The sequence below is a fragment of the Hevea brasiliensis genome, unplaced genomic scaffold, assembly GCF_030052815.1.
Source record: "Hevea brasiliensis isolate MT/VB/25A 57/8 unplaced genomic scaffold, ASM3005281v1 Scaf1, whole genome shotgun sequence".
Taxonomy (NCBI): Eukaryota; Viridiplantae; Streptophyta; class Magnoliopsida; order Malpighiales; family Euphorbiaceae; genus Hevea; species Hevea brasiliensis.
This window is the reverse complement of record NW_026614585.1, coordinates 8,576,239-8,593,491: the sequence shown is the minus strand read 5'-3', so window position 1 is coordinate 8,593,491 and position 17,253 is coordinate 8,576,239. Positions and strand designations below refer to the sequence as shown.

General features: G+C 37.2%; 2 protein-coding genes across 2 annotated transcripts; one reads left to right on the top strand and one right to left on the bottom strand.

Moving 5' to 3' along the window:
• The first annotated feature begins 877 nt into the window (after positions 1-877).
• LOC110667305 (auxin-induced protein 15A) lies at positions 878-1,183 on the top strand. The gene has a single exon (XM_021828111.2). The coding sequence runs from the start codon at positions 878-880 to the stop codon at positions 1,181-1,183; it is 306 nt and encodes a 101-aa protein (XP_021683803.2).
• Positions 1,184-15,760: 14,577 nt separating this feature from the next.
• LOC110667307 (auxin-responsive protein SAUR19-like) lies at positions 15,761-16,081 on the bottom strand. Its single transcript, XM_021828113.1, has one exon. The coding sequence runs from the start codon at positions 16,079-16,081 to the stop codon at positions 15,761-15,763; it is 321 nt and encodes a 106-aa protein (XP_021683805.1).
• Between the last annotated feature and the right edge of the window lie 1,172 nt (positions 16,082-17,253).

Sequence of the window (17,253 nt, the reverse complement as noted above, 5' to 3'; positions counted from 1 at the left end):
ACTGGATAGTATTTCCACTTTAGCCTCATGGATTTGTCTTTTGAATCCTTCTTTGAGCCCCCAAGGCGCGATATCTAGTGAAGTGGTCCCCATTTAATTATAAATACCTTAACTTTCTCTTTCTTTTCGATGTGAGAATTCAGTTCATCCTCTTTTGGTCTTAGAGTGAACAATTACTCTACTCATGAACTTGCGAGATGTTACATCAGGTATGTCTGATAGTGATATTAATCCAATGACAATCAATTATAATAGTAAGTACAATAACATATACAAAAGATCGCAAGTACCATAAAAAAAATAAAATATATAGATATAAAATATAATTTCATATGAGACATGATTGCACATAGAGAAGTGAAAATGAAATATATTTTTGCACATGGGTTGGTAGAAGATCCGTTCACAAAGCCTAGACTTTTTCATAGACATGAGAAGTCACTGAGATTGCTTAGAAATCAAATGTAGTTCTATTTTTTATGGGTCAAGAATATCCATAAAGTTTTATTTTTTCAATGTATATATATATATATATATATATAATTTCACATTATAATTAATATATAGTTGCACCTCTCTTCCGTTCTTAAAGGTGGTAGGGCATTATATATCTAGTAACAAACAAAGCATACCATGTGAAACTTCAACAAGTCCTTCACCTGATATGTCCCATAATATTCCTCAATGAGCAGATCTCATGCACTATTCTACATTTTCATTATACGCTATCCTTTTTCTTCAAGAAGTTTTGAGGTCCCTATATAAACATAAGCAGGAGAAATCATTTCAACCCAGTTAAGTCAGCAGTCTTCAGTGGCTATACACTAAACTTTTAGAGGTGAAAGTTGATAATATTCTTCTCAATCTTTTCTGACACATGGGTATTCAATTGATGGGGATTGCTCATGCCAAACAAAAGCTCCAACGCAGTCTTTCAGCTAAAATTGCAAGTGTTTTGGCTACTTCTTACAATGTTCCCAAAGGTCACATTGCTGTCTACGTTGGAGAAGGCTACAGAAAGAGATTTGTGATTCCAATATCATATTTGAACCACCCTTTGTTCCTGGAGCTGCTTAACCGTGCAGAAGAGGAGTTCGGATTTGATCATCCAATGGGTGGTCTTACATTACCCTGCACTGTAGAGTACTTCACTAGTCTAATTTCAGTTTTGAGTTGCTCGTAAATGGAAGCCTCTCCATTGCCAGAATTCTTCTCTCGATCGAAAATTTCTTACCTATATACTCGGTGTACATGCACCATCATAGTCATTCACATGGTTGATTTGGTTCTACATCTCTTTTGTCTGCTAATCTTTTTTTTTTTTTTTATTCTGAAGTTTTGGGATAAATTTTAATAACTATCCATGAACGTATATAGTTATAACACTACAGTCCTTTAACTTTAAAATGTAACATAAAACCCCTTAAACTTTCAAATTTTACATAGTAAAATCTTTATGACTTTTAATTACTGATTTTTTAGTTAGAAACTGATGTGAATAGCTCCCGCATGACACTTAGTCAACATTTCTCTGTCCTCTCTTATGCAAAGTGTAAAATTATTATCTTTACGCATGAAAAATTATTCTACCCATAGAGAGAAAAAGAATTCAATTTACACATGACTTGAGAGAGGAAAAAAGAAATATTGACTAAGCTCCATGCTATAACTGTCCAGGTAAGTTTCTAACAGAAAAACTAGTAATTGAAGGTTAGAGAGATTTTATTGTGCAAAATTTGAAAGTTGATAGGGTTTTATGTTACATTTTTAAGTTGAGGGACTGTAACGTTATAACTAGATAAATTCAGGGATAATTGTCAAAATTTGTCTGAAGTTTTGATCAAGGTGAGACAATAACTCTGTCTCAATTTTGTTTTTTCTTCTTGAATTGGCTAATTAAATCCATTTTTATGTAGAGGTTATGTAATTTTGTAAATCAACTCTCTCTGCTATAATCATAAAGAAAAAAAAAGAATTCAACTCTTTGCTCACCATTAAATCTGTTAAATCTATTATGTTAGATGTCTAACATGAATTTCACAAGCTGGAACAGAACACCAAGTGGGAAATTTGGCTTTTGGTCAAATTGATCAGATCAGTCAATTATCAAGTTATAAATATTTACAAAGATTAATCAAGAAAGCGAACAGCAAAGTCATGTGCTAATTAAGTACATTTTTTGGGTACAGTGTAAATGAATATAATCTAGTTATAACATTATTATTATTATTATTATTATTATTATTATTATTATTATTATTATTATAGAGAGAGAGGGGGAGTCTATGCAAAATTAAATTATATGCAGCTACCACTTGGCTATGCTTGCTGCTTCTACTTATAATATTATCATTTTAGCAATTAATTCAATAGCAGAAATCGTTAGTCATGCACGCATTATCATAAAAATGATAATATTTGAATCCAAGCTGTTGGCAAGCATCGATCTATATAATCCTCCTGGCATTGCCTTTCAAAAGATTTTGTTGAGTAAGGACTCTGCTTTTGGAGCTCTCTCCATCTTCATCTCCAAAGACTACAATGCAGACCAAAGGATACTAATTTTTTAGCGTTCTTTATAGGTCCATAAGTGATCACCTAGAAGACAATAGTGCTCTTGTTTTAATTTTTTTTTCATTTTTTTTATTCAATGGACTATGTAATAATTGAGAAGATACACTAGTTAAAACAAATGAATATGACTTTGTGCGTGATTACATTGTCCTTAAGAAAATTATGCCCCCGTAATATTGTTGCAAGATTAATGGGAAATTCCTTTAAGATATACAGAGCCAAATAAAAAATTCAGAGTTTCTCTCACAAACACATTAAAAAATAGGTATTTATAATATCTTTTGGGCTTAAAAATTATTTTATTTAAAGGTAAAACGAAGGCACATTTTTAGAGTTTCCCTTCAAGATTTTCCATCAACTAAATTTAATCTATGGGAAATTAAATGAAAGCTTATTTATTCTTCATTCTTTTCTAATGTAGGACAAAACATAAACACAATCATTATCTCTAACATATACACGGTGAGAACTAGCCTTTTCCAATTTTTTTTTACCATAAAAATGATTAATATTAAACTAAATAAATGAAGAGACTCAAACTTAAAATTTCTTTTTTTTACATAAAAGAAAAAAAACAGTTAGACAACCACCTACCAGTTGGTCTAGTGGGATGAGGTGCTAAGTCTCTTAAGCAACGTCCAGGGTTCGAATCCTAGCATTGTGGATGAAGCAGACTGGGTTGGGAGGGTTGCCCCATAATGGGCCTCTACAGTACCCTATCTGTAACACCCCTAATTTTTAAATTTATTATTTTGTGAAAAAATATTAATATTTTATTTTATTTAAATTTTAGAAAATTATTTGAAATTTTTCAGATTTTAGAAATTAGGTTCAATTTTTCGAAGATAAAAAACTTTGATGATTTTTAAAATTTAATTTAAAGACCACGTGGCAAAACTAAAAATATATTTGGACTTTACAAATTTTTTTGAGTTTTTTAGAATTTTTTCGGAATTTTTGGGCCTCGTTTTCGGTCCAAGGCAGAGTAAAAAATTCAAAATTTTGTATCTTGAATAGGACAGGCCGAATCAAATCGGACCAGATCGGACCGGTCGAATCAGACCGGCCTTCTTCTTCTTTTCTTCCCTTCCCCGCGTGTTCCCGTCTCTTTCTCTCTCTCCCGTTTTCTCTCTCCTCCCTCCTCCCCAAGCTGCGCCGCCGCCACCCAGCCCTCCCCACCTCATCGACGCGCCGCCCCAGTGCCTCCCCATTGCCGGCCGACGTCCCAGGCGGCGGGAAAATGCCAACGAAAACCCACCAGCGTGCATGCGCCGTTTCGGCTTCTCAGCTGATCTGGCCATCGATTGGGCCGGGTCTTGTGTCAAACACCATCTACACCTCAAGAGTTTTTCATAAACACAAAGAACACCAAAATTCATCGAGCAGTTTGCCCAATTTTTGCCTGGAAAGTTTTAGCCTATTTCGACTTTTGGGCTAGATTTCTCACAAACCGTGAACCCCACGAGAAAACCGAGAGTACCAGAGCGCTCCACTCGTCAAGAGTTTCGCGGCAATATAAATTTCAAAATTTTCCAACACCGTTTTTCGATTGGTCCCATGAAACTTCGTAGTATTTTTTTGAGCATTAAATGAGCTTAGAAAATTTCGTAAAAATTATATACTAACCCCCGTGTTGTAGGCTTCGTGTAGGTAACTTCAATTCGTAGTTCGACGGTTGCCCGGGTTTGTGAATTTTCGGCTAGATAGACAGGCTACCGAAAAAGTCTCGGAATTGGGTCGAAATTTTGGCTACCCCACTGTTGTCAGACACCCCAAGCATGTTCCCGAGATCGGAATCGGCATAGGTAAACCCGAACCTTACTTTTTCTTAATTTTCTAGTGCTTGAATGGGATTAAAAATCCATAAAATATTCGTGGTAGCTCAGAAAATTATGATTCTTTTTGCATTAGCTTAGTAATATTGCTAAGGACCGCGGGGCAAAGTTTTAAAATTTTTAGAGCTTATTTGGGTAGTTTTTGCAAAAAGGGTCAATTATAAGGACTAAACTATAATTTTACATATTGTGATTGATGACTATTTGGATGGGCCCAGAAGGGGCTGTGTGATGTGATTGAGTTGTGGGTGTATGGTTTGTGAATATAGAAGTGCGTTTTAAGCCCTTTTGCAGGTTGGGTAGGTCCTAGGTATAGGGAAGACTCTATCGAATTTTTAGCACGACTTAAGACATCTTTGATCTTTTTCTTAGTTTGTATTGAGTCAAATGTACTGAATAATTGTAATAAAATTGTCAGGTAAGCCGGGACAATCTTCCTCCTCCACCCAGCCGCCACAGTGACTGCGATCAAGTCTGTGAGTAAAATATTAATTTTAATTGTAATTTCGATATTATTATATGTTTCAGCATGCCCATGCATCACTTATATGTATGTATCTATGTAGTTAAATACTAGGCACATTTTACATTGCATTTATAAATGTTGAAGTGCCATGGATGTTGTTTGTGGTAATTTGGAGCAGTGTGTGTGCATTGGCATGCGTGTGGTATAGTGTTGGATATGGACAGGACGGGTAGACACGACTTGAGATCTTCGCTGGGACTCGGTCCTTCAGGGTAGACACGGCTTGAGTTCTTTGCTGGGATCCCGTATTGGTTTATTAAGCAAAAGTCTGGCTTGAGATCTTCGCTGGCAGAAGTTGGATTAAAAGGACTGTATAGGGGATCAGCTCCCATATATGTATTGTTTGACCTTATCGGGTGTGTGAGTGCTCCAGATTACCTTTTTGCTGTTATGATGTGAAAATATTGACAATGTTGCATTTCACTCTACAGGGTACATTAGCTTTAGATAGTTGTAGAGATTATGGTTAAAATTGATATTTTTCTCTCTGAGTCGAACGCTCATTCCTATTCATTATTTTTCCAGGCTACAGAAGGATTATTATTGTGGTTAACCTGCTTTTCTTCTTCGCAGGTCGTCTATTAATGTCTGTAATATTTGTTTAATTTTGTTAACTCCTAGAATTTCCGCATGTGTTAGAAATATTTATTTGATCTGGGTCTATAATATAATTTGCCATGTTGGACCTGTAAACTTATTACATGCATGTATGTTGGACTGGATGAGGGAGCCGAGCTCCCATTTATTTTTATGTTATTATGAGTATATGAAGGGTGAGCTGAGCTCCCTAATGGATTATATATTGTGTTTACAGGTCGGGTGAGTCAAAAACTCCCCGTTAAAAGGTCCATTTTATGGCCGAACTCTGTTCGGTTGAATTCTTGAAATTGGGCTCAAATGGGCCTTAGAGTTGGGTTAAGGAATAGTTAGGCTTACTACGGGCCTTGGGGGCTTTAAGCTGGCCCAGGTCCTAGTGCCGGTCCGGCCCATAGGTTGGGTCATGACAAATGTGGTATCAGAGCTTAGGCTCCAGATTTATAAGGAATATTTGTCTACAGTGTTGGAAAGAGTCTAATAGGAGTCACATGCAGAAAATAGGGTCCACATTTGTCTTGCATTGTCATTTTTGCTTCTAGTTTCTGCTCCATATATTGTGTGTACATATGAGTCTATAGAGTTATCTAATATGCAGTTTTGAAATTTTGTGGGCTAACGCTGCTAAATTTCAGGAAAATGCGTAGAAACAGGAGAGCTGCTGCTACTACACCAGAACCAGATGTGCCTGACGAGGTGTTGGCACAGGATGAGGCGCCTGCTCGAGGAGGCAGGGTAGGAGGCCTAGAGCTGCTCAAGTAGAGGAGCAGCCACCACCAGTTCAGGAATAGTCTTTTGTGGCCTCGGGTCCCATGGACCCAATGGCAGCTACTCTAGCTGGTTTGCAGAGAACCATCGATATGATGGCACAGTATATGGTCCACCCTCCCCAACAGCAGCAATCCACCGCACCAAGAGGGGAACCTTTCAAACAGATAATTAATTTCAAGAAATTGGTGCCTAGTACTTATGATGTGTCAGACGATGCCTATCGGTTTTCAGATTCCTGCAAATAGGCAGGGATGGAGTTGCAGTTGACTGATAGGAGGCTCATAGAGTGTGTGCAGCATGTCATGGGGCCTATGCCTAGACAATGGATGAATGACTACATATTACCTCGGATGGAAGGTTTGTCATGGACCCAGTTTGTAGAACTATTTATCAACAGGTTTGTGCCAAAAAGTTTCAGAGATCAAAAGTAGTGGGCCTTTGAGGCCTTAAGGCAGAATGGAAGGTCTGTTGATGAATATGCTACAGAATTTCTGGAACTGAGCAGATATGCCCCTACAGCAGTGGCTACAGAAAGTATGAAGGTAAAAAGGTTCCTAAAGGGGCTGGACAGGAGGTATGCAAACCTGGCCATGATGTCTGATCAGTCTTTTGATGTGGTAGTTGATCAAGCCCGACAGATTGAGATTAGCTACACCGGAGATGACAGTGGAAGAGCAAAGAAAAATAGAGCAGAGGGTTCTTCAGGTGTTCCCCACATGGGTGCTCCGGATAGCAGAGGCCAAAGTAATTACAGAGGAAAAAGTAGGAACAAGAGGAGTGGTTTTAGACACAAATCTCGAGGATCTGGACCAGTGCGGATCCAGCGGTGGTCACGATTAATCTGGATTTTAGGTTTGGTTCAGGATCCTCCTTGGCACTTTGCGCACAGTGTGGAAGAGGACATTCAGGACCTTATCTGATGGGTTCAGGAGTATGTTTCAGGTGTGGCCAACTAGGTCACTTTGCTAGGGAATGCCCCATATTCAGCGAGCCACAGATGGGGTCACAGGATTCTATTGTAAATATTCCTCGTCAGTTTTATCCTGGTGCTTCCAGCATGGCATGCAGTCAGTTCAGTGGCCAACATGGTCGAGGATAAGGAGGACGTGGATTTGGAGGCAGATCAGGAGGTAGAAGTCAGTATCAGGATTCTGCAATGCAGGGTAGGGGTCAAGCTCGGGTTTTCACCCTGACCCACCAGGTTGCTCAGGCTTCCAATGCAGTTGTGACAGGTATTCTTCTAGTCTGTTCCTATGTGGCTCGTGTTTTGATAGATCCGGGTACTACGTACTCATTTGTCTCCCCAGTGTTTTCCATGAGATTGGGTAGGAACCCTACAACTTTAGAATGCCCTTTGTCTGTAGCTACCCCACTTAGTGACAACATAAATGTAGATATAGTTTTTTCGGGTAGCCCAGTAGTAGTGGATGGAAAGATCCTCCCAGCAAACTTGGTTCCTCTACCAGTAATGGATTTCGATGTAATTTTGGGAATGGATTGGTTAGCAACCCATTATGCCACATTAGACTGCAAGAACAAAAAGGTGTATTTCCACATATTTGGTGTGGAAGAGTTTAGCTTTGACGGTGACAGGAGTGTGGCTCCATATAATTTGGTGTCAGCAATTAGTGCTAGAAAAATATTGAGGCGTGGATGTCATGGGCATTTGGAATTGGTGAGAGATACATCTGTAGAAGGTGTCAATATAGAAAATGTTCCTATTGTCAAAGAATTCATGGATGTCTTCCCTGAGGAGCTTCTAGGGTTGCCACCAGGAAGGGAAATAGAGTTCTGCATTAATGTTGTGCCGGGTACAAAGCCCATATCAATGCCGCCTCACAGGATGGCACCAGCAGAATTGAAAGAGCTAAAGGAGCAACTACAGGAGCTTTTGGACTAGGGTTTCATACGTCTGAGCACTTCACCCTGGGGCACTCTTATTCTATTCGTGAGAAAGAAAGATGGGTCCTTGAGGTTGTGTATTGATTATAGACAGCTGAACAGGGTGACTGTGAAGAACAAGTATCCACTTTCTTGGATCGATGATCTGTTTGATCAGCTCCAAGGAGCTAGATTTTATTCCAAGATAGACTTATGATCAGGCTACCATCAGTTGAGAATTAGGAATGATGATGTGTCCAAAACAGCATTCAGGACAAGATATGGTCATTATGAGTTATTGGTGATGTCTTTTGGGCTTATTAATGCACTAGCAGCCTTCATGGACTTGATGAACAGGGTGTTCAGGCCATTCTTAGACCGTTTTGTCATTGTATTCATAGATGATATTTTGGTATACTCTCGGACCGAGGAAGAACATGTGTGGCATTTGAGGATGGTGTTGCAGACTTTGAGGGAGCACCAGCTATATGCCAAATTTTCAAAATGTGAATTTTGGCTAGAAAGCATCTCATTCTTGGGACACGTGATTTCTAATGAAGGCATTCAAGTGGATCCTAAGAAAATTGAGGCTGTAACTGATTGGCTTAGGCCTACACCAGTCACTGAGGTGTAAAGTTTTCTGAGCCTAGCTGGCTACTATACGCGTTTTGTGCAGGATAGCAGCTCCCCTAACTAAGTTAACTCAGAAGAATGTTCCATTCATTTGGATAAATGACTGTGAAGAAAGTTTCCAGAAGCTTAAGGAGTGTCTAACCACCGCCCCTATGTTGACACTACCAACAAGTGGTGAAGGATATACCGTGTACTGTGACGCCTCTAGAGTTGGCTTAGGGTGTGTTTTGATGTAGAATGGAAAAGTAGTGGCTTATGCTTCAAGGCAGCTGAAGAGGCATGAGCAGAACTACCCCACCCATGATTTGGAAATGGCGGCTGTAGTCTTTGCACTAAAGATCTGGAGACATTACCTGTATGGTAAAGTGTGCGAGATATACACCGACCACAAGAGTTTGAAGTACATCTTTCAACAGAGGGATTTAAATTTGAGACAGAGGAGATGGATGGAGCTTTTGAAGGACTATGACTGTACCATCCAGTACCACCCTGGGAAGGCCAATGTAATAGCAGATGCTTTGAGCAGAAAATCTTCTGGCAGCTTGGCGCACATATCAGCAAAGAAGAGACTGTTGATTCAGGAAATACATGAGTTGATAGATCAAGGTCTGATATTAGATCTTTTAGATGAGGGGGTATTATTGGCTCATTTTTCTATGAGACTAGACCTGCGAGACAGAGTTAGAGTTTTCCAGCACAGAGACCAACAATTGATGAAGATCATAGAAAAAGTACAGCAGGGTAAAGGTGGTGAGTTTGGATTTGCCAGTGATGGCACCCTTATGCAAGGTTCCAGGATATGTGTGCTCGACGTGGACAATCTCAGAAATGAAATCATGCGAGAGGCACACTATACAATGTCCACCTAGGCTCCACCAAGATGTACAATGATGTGAAACATAGCTATTGGTGGAATGACATGAAGAGAGACATAGCAGACTTCATGTCCAAGTGCTTGACTTGTCAAAAGGTGAAGTTTGAATACCAGAGGCCGTCAGGGAAGCTGCAAGAGCTCCCTATCTCAGAATGGAAGTGGAAAATGATTACTATAGATTTTGTGACTGGGTTGCCTCGTACTACGTGGGGATATGATTCGATATGGGTAATTATAGACCATCTGACTAAATTAGCTCATTTCTTGCCTGTGAAGACTACATATTCTGTGGCACAGTATGCCCAGCTCTATATTCGAGAAATAGTCAGATTGCATGGAGTTTCGGCTTACATAATATATGACAAAGGGCCCCAGTTCACTTCTCAGTTTTGGAGGAAGTTGTAGGAGGCACTTGGCACACAGTTGAACTTTAGTACCGCTTTCCACCCTCAGACAGACGGGTAGTCCGATAGGACAATCCAAACACTGAAAGACATGCTTCGCATGTGTGTTTTGGATTTTGGAGGTCAATGGAATGATCAGCTACCCTTGGTGGAGTTTGCCTACAACAGCAGTTATCATTCCAGCATAGGGATGGCACCCTATGAGGCACTATATGGAAGAAAGTGTAGGTCTCCTTTGTGTTGGACGGAAATGGGAGAAGCAAAGGTGCATGATGTAGACCTAGTGCAGTATACTTCAGAGATAGTTTCTTTAATAAGGGGACGATTGAAAACACCTTTCAGTAGGCAGAAGAGTTATGCAGATCCCAGGCGGAGGGATATAGAGTTTGCAGTAGGCGACTATTTATTCCTGAAGGTTTCTCCAATGAAGCGAGTCATGAGATTTGGAAAGAAGGGCAAGTTGGCACCTCGGTATATTGGACCTTTTGAGGTTACTGATAGAGTTGGAGTAGTTGCCTACCGGTTGGAGTTACCACCCAACCTTTCTCATGTTCATCCTGTACTTCACATCTCCATGCTCAGGAAATACATACCTGATCCTTCTCCTGTGCTACAGTCGGATGTAGTAGAGTTAAAAGAAAACCTGACGTTTGAGGAGCAATCTGTAGCCATAGTGGACTACCAAGTGAGGCAGCTAAGATCAAAACAGATCCCTATGATTAAGGTTTTATAGAGGAGCCAGTCAGTGGAAGAGTGCATCTGAGAATCAGAGCGGCACATGCGTAGCAAATACCCTTATCTATTCAATGTGTAATTCTGTACTTTATTCTGCCTTATGTAAAATTCGAGGATGAATTTTCTGTAAGGGGAGAATAATGTAACACCCCTAATTTTTAAATTTATTAAATTTTAGGAAAATATTAATATTTTATTTTATTTAAATTTTACAAAATTATTTGAAATTTTTCGGATTTTAGAAATCGGGTTCGATTTTCTGAAAATATAAAACTTTGATGATTTTTAAAAATTAATTTAAAGATCACGTAGTAAAACTAAAAATATATTTGGACTCTACAAATTTTTCTGAGTTTTCTAGAATTTTTTTGAAATTTTTTGGCATCGTTTTCGGTCCCAAGGCAAAGTAAAAAATTTAAAATTTTGTATCTTGAATCAGACCGGCCGAATCGAACCGGACCAGATCAGACCGATCAAATCGGACCGGCCTTCTTCTTCTTTTCTTTTCTTCCCTTCCCTGCGCGTTCCTGTCTCTTTCTCTCTCTCCCATTTTCTCTCTCCTCCCTCCTCCCCACGCTGCGCCGCCGCCACCCAGCCCCCCCACCTTGTCGGCGCGCCACCCCAGTGCCTCCCCACCTACTTGTGCCTGCCGTTTCAGCTTCCCAGCCGAAATCCAGTCGATCCGGCCACTGATTGAGTCGGGTCTTGTGTAAAACACCATCTACACCTCGAGAGCTTTCCATAGACAGCAAGAACACCAAAATTCATCGAATGGTTTGCCCAATTTTTGCCCGAGAAGTTTTAGCCCATTTCGACTTTTGGACTAGATTTCTCGCAAACTGTGAACCCCACGAGAAAACCGAGAGTACCAGAGCGCTCCACTCATCGAGAGCTTCACGGCAATATAAATTTCAAAATTTTTCAACACCGTTTTTCGGTGGGTTCCACAAAACTTTGTAGTATTTTTTCAAGCATTAAATGAGCTTAGAAAATTTCGTGTGGAAATTCGATGGTTGCCCATGTCTGTGAATTTCTGGCCAGACAGACAGGCTACCAAAAAAGTCTCAGAATTGGGTCGAGATTTTGGCTACTCCACCATTGTTAGACGTCCCGAGCGCATTCCCGGGATCGGAATCGGCATAGGTAAACCCGAATCTTACTTTTTCTTAATTTTCTAGTGCTTGAACGGGATTAAAAATCCATAAAATATTCGTGGTAGCTTAGAAAATTATGAATCTTTTTGCATTAGCTTAGTAATATTGCTAAGAACCGCGGGGCAAAATTTTAGAATTTTTAGAGCTTATTTGGGTAGTTTTTGCAAAAAGGATCAATTATAAGGACTAAACTATAATTTTACATATTATGATTGATAACTGTTTGGATGGGCCCAGGAGGGGCTGTGTGATGTGATTGAGTTGTGGGTGTATGGTTTGTGAATATAGAAGTGTGTTTTAAGCCCTTTTGCTGGTTGGGTAGGTCCTAGGTATAGGGGAGACTCTGCCAGATTTTCGGCACGACTTAGGACATCTTTGGTCTTTTTCTTAGTTTGTATTGAGTCAAATGTACTGAATAATTGTAATAAAATTGTCAGGTGAGCCGGAACAGCCTTCTTCCTCCGCCCATCCGCCACAGTGACTGCAGTCAAGTCTGTGAGTAAAATATTAATTTTAATTGTAATTTCGATATTATTATATGTTTCAGCATGCCCATGCATTACTTATATGTATGTATCTATGTAGTTAAATACTAGGCACGTTTTACATTGCATTTATAAATGTTGAAGTGCCATGGATGTTGTTTGTGGTAATTTGGAGCAGTTTATGCGTTAGGGTGCGTGTGGTATAGTGTTGGAAATAGACAGGACGGGTAGACACAGCTTGAGATCTTCGCTAGGACCCGGTCCTTTGGGGTAGACACGACTTGAGTTCTTCGCTGGGACCCCGTATTGGTTTATTAAGCGAAAGTCTGACTTGAGATCTTCTCTGGCAGAGGTTGGATTAAGAGGGTTGTATGGGGGATCAGCTCTCATTTATGTATTGTTTGACCTTATCGGGTGTGTGAGTGCTCCAGATTACCTTTTTGCTGTTATGATGTGAAAATATTGACGATGTTGCATTTCACTCTACATGGTGCATTAGCTTTAAATAGTTATAAAGATTATGGTTAAAATTGATATTTTACTCTCTGAGTCGAACACTCACTCCTATTCATTATTTTTTTAGGCTACTAGAGGATTATTGTTGTGGTTAACCTGCTTTTCTTCTTCGCAGGTCGTCTATTAATGTCTGTAATATTTGTTTAATTCTGTTAACTCCTATAATTTCCGCATGTGTTAGAAATATTTATTTGATTTGAGTCTATAATATAATTTACCATGTTGGACCTGTAAACTTATTATATGCATGTATGTTGGACTGGATGAGGGAGCCGAGCTCCCATTTATTTTTATGTTATTATGAGTATATGGAGGGTGAGCTGAGCTCCCCAATGGATTATATATTGTATTTACAGGTCGGGTGAGTCAAAAACTCCCCGTTAAAAGGTCCATTTTATGGCCAGACTTTGTCCGGTTGAATTCTTGAAATTGGGCCCAAATGGGCCTTAGAGTTGGGTTGAGGAATAGTTAGGCTTATTACGGGCCTCTTGGGCTTTAGGCTGGCCTAGGTTCTAGTGCCGATCCGGCCCATAAGTTGGGTCGTAACGATCCGAATTAGTCGGCCAGTGGGCTAGACACCGAGTGGGAAAAAAAAAAAAAAAAACCCAATCAGACTAACCTAATTAGCTTTTATCTTTGAGTTTGATTTTAGCTTATTTGTCAAAATAAATATGTTATAGCTTTTGATTTTTTTGTTTTTTTTATTTAATCGACTCTTACACGAAGAAGCAAAAAATAATCAATATTTATAGATCATCTGAATCATACTATATATGAAAAATCTGTGTGAACAAAAAGGCAAATGCTTGCTTCCATTTTAAGGCACATGATAAAAAATTATAACAAATTGTACTCATGTCAATTGCAAAAATAATATAGATCTTCACTATAATTAAACAGAATCGTACTGATAACAACTTAAATTTTTTAATAGGATCTCATGTTCCTTAGGAACTACTTCAGAGAAGTTATATATCATCATGTGGTGGCTCAAGACCATTCTTTAAAATTTTAAATAATTAGACATTTATCCGTGCGTTGCATAGATTTTTTAATTATTATTATATAAAATTATAAAATAGCACTTTATTTTAATCAAATTTTTAATTATTTATATTTATAAATTAAAAATTTAAAAATTTATTTACATTTATGATTTATAATAAATATAGATCTATATGTGTAAAAATATAATGTAAAGAAATCAAGATATTCGGTGATAAAGTAACGTCACACAAATTCTTTAAATATATTTAAAATTGTATAGTGTTCATTGTTAATAAAATATCTAATCAGAATATAGGATATGAAAAGTTAAAAAAAATATTAAAAAAATGTAAAAATGTGTTAAATTTTAAGCACATATTTTGAAGATATTTGTGAAAAATCTGCCAATATAATGAATAAATACAAACACAACATCTAAATGATGACCAAAATATAAATAGCTTCATCTATTTTGAGTTCGAACAATGAGTTCTCATCATGATCCTTCTTCACAAAAATAGTGCCAACATGAAGCTTCCCAATTAGTTTGACTAATCGAACAAAGACGATTATAGCCAATTGCGCTTCATAGGCATGCTATTGCTAACGTAAAATGTAATAAATTAACTTTCCCATTGTCATATTCCATTGCAATAGAATAAACAGACCGGAGAGGGTTAATGAGGAAAGAAGCTTTGGATGGATTAGTTGGTTTGTGCAAATTCAGAGAGTTTTTGACAATCAGAGTGTGATTGAAGGATGCAATTGCCGTGGTGTTGAGCTTTTAAAGATACTTTCATGGCAATAAAGTGAGATTTTATTATTGTAACATAAGATGAAATATGATTGGGATGGAAGACCAAAAGTAGAAAAGATGGAATATGAAGGGATGGAAGACCAAAAGTGGAAGCTATTATAACTGAATTTACTGTTTTAAAAAATATTGAGGGAGTTAGGAAAATAAAGCATAATAGGTTAACTTATTTTCTCCATATTAGATGCTACTTGTCAAAAGATTAACACTTGACAATATTTTGTGAAACTATTTCAAAACTCAGCTTTATAATATTTATATAGATTTAAAATTAATAATATATCTATATTAGTTAATAAATTTTAATTTAATAATATTAAAAATCATTTCTAAAACTATAAAATTTTTAATTTTAATTTTAATTTACTAATTCATAAAATTATTTAATTTAAGTTTTGGCTCCAATTAAGTGTGATAAGTCTCTCAAAATACATATATGACATAATATAATGTAAAATAATCTATGCATCTTTCGTTTTGTAAGGAAAACATGATCACATCTTTTTCAAGATATGAATTAAAAAAAAAAAAAAAAACCTTGAATACATGTAATTAAATAAAATCAACTCAAAATTAAAGAAGGGGGTTCCATTACCAATATATAGATACAACATTTGGCTGAATTATCTTTTTTTTATTAATTGTACCATAAGCTTGTTTTACACAATTAATTTAGAATTTTGATACAATTACAACTCATAACTAAAATGAAGGTCAAAATTGATTAATAATTTTAAAGTCCTATATATTTAAAATTAATTATGAGAAATTAAGTTTTGCCTACTAAGCAATTAACTCTTTTATTAACAAAATCTACAGTCATATATATTTACTCAAATAGCAAATAGAGAATATTTAAAGAAAAAAAATTAATCAGTTTTAACTCAGTGGTAGAAGTATTGAAATTGTCTCTAGGATCATAAGGTCTCAAGTTTGAGATCTAATCACCAATTGTGCCAAAAAAGAAAAAAAAAAATCTAAGTATTTAAGTGAGAAGTGGCAATGATGAATTCATCTTCAGGACATGGAAGTACGAGACCTCCCATTGGATAACTGAAACCGAACTCTTCTTCAGCTTTACTTAACAATTTCTGAAACGAAGGTTGCTTCAAATATGAAATTGGAACTACAAATCGCTTCTTCTTCTTCTGTTCCTCTCCAACATAAATCACAAAATGGCCTCTAGGAACATTAGCTCTAGGAGCAGATGGTTGCTGCAGAAATGGACGTTTAGACATAGATTTCCTGCGAATAACATCTTTAGCATAACAAATCATCTCTGTCAGACGAATACCCATTTGCAAAAGACACCACCATTGATGATTCTCAAGTGGGTTTTGGGCCTCGCAGTAGACGTGTAAAGAATGAGATGCAGATCAAATATATGTGAAGAAGAAAGAAGAGATCGATAACATAGGACATGATTACATTGCACGGCAGCAACTTGTACTTTGTCCTGGAATTAGGAAAATTGTGGATTGTTGAACTAGATCACGTGCTAACTTGGATGTATAAGGACCCACAAAATGATGCTAAAAATAGTAAATAACTGATTGATCACTGGTTTTCACATGAATAAAAATCTTTCTAGGTTTCGATATCTGTGGTGTTTTGTGCAACTTCTTGGTGTCACTTTGCTCATTTTATTGGCTACAAGATCCGGAAAATCATCAAGATTTTCATGGGTTTTTCCTTTAAATTCTCTCTTTTTTTCTTATCATTCATACTTTGAAAATGTATAGTTTTTTCTTTGATTTAATATTGAAGTAGGTGATTTGAACTAGATATATTTTATTTCTAGATATAATATAATCATTTGATCCAATGACTTATGATGGTATTGATTGGTGTGCCCATTCCATGCATCCCAAAGAATCCGGCCGGGCATATGCGTTCATTTTTCTGTGAACATGCAATTGATTACGTGAAGTAGAATACAATCTCAAGATAAAGTGATGGAAAAGGTGCAGAACAGCTTTTGTTTGTATGGAATGAAAGTTTGACCTAAGCATGGGCAATGCACATGCACCTACGTATACTTAATAGCTTATTCCATCATTGCAATTCCAAAGGATCGATGTTCAACTCAATGCTTCTAAAATCTTAAAATTTGTCACCCACATAAATTGAGGGAATTAATTCTGTAAATTATTAATAAAAATTTCTATACTTCACGTGCTTCTCAATTATTGCCCAAAAAATATGGTTATGCTGTTGACTGCAACATTGATTCTTATATATTAGTTTTCTAACTTCATCTCTAGTGATTCAATGCTACAAGGAAATGTGATAATTTTTGTGCAGTGTTCTTGCCATGCATGCTTCTCAAAGAGGAATTTCTTTTGGTTAGGCCCGATTCATTATAACCCAATATACAAGATGCATGATGAGATACACCTGTTAAATATATGAGTTTCACATATTTGTGTAGTAAATATCTCTTAAGTCTTATCCTATTAATTACTACACA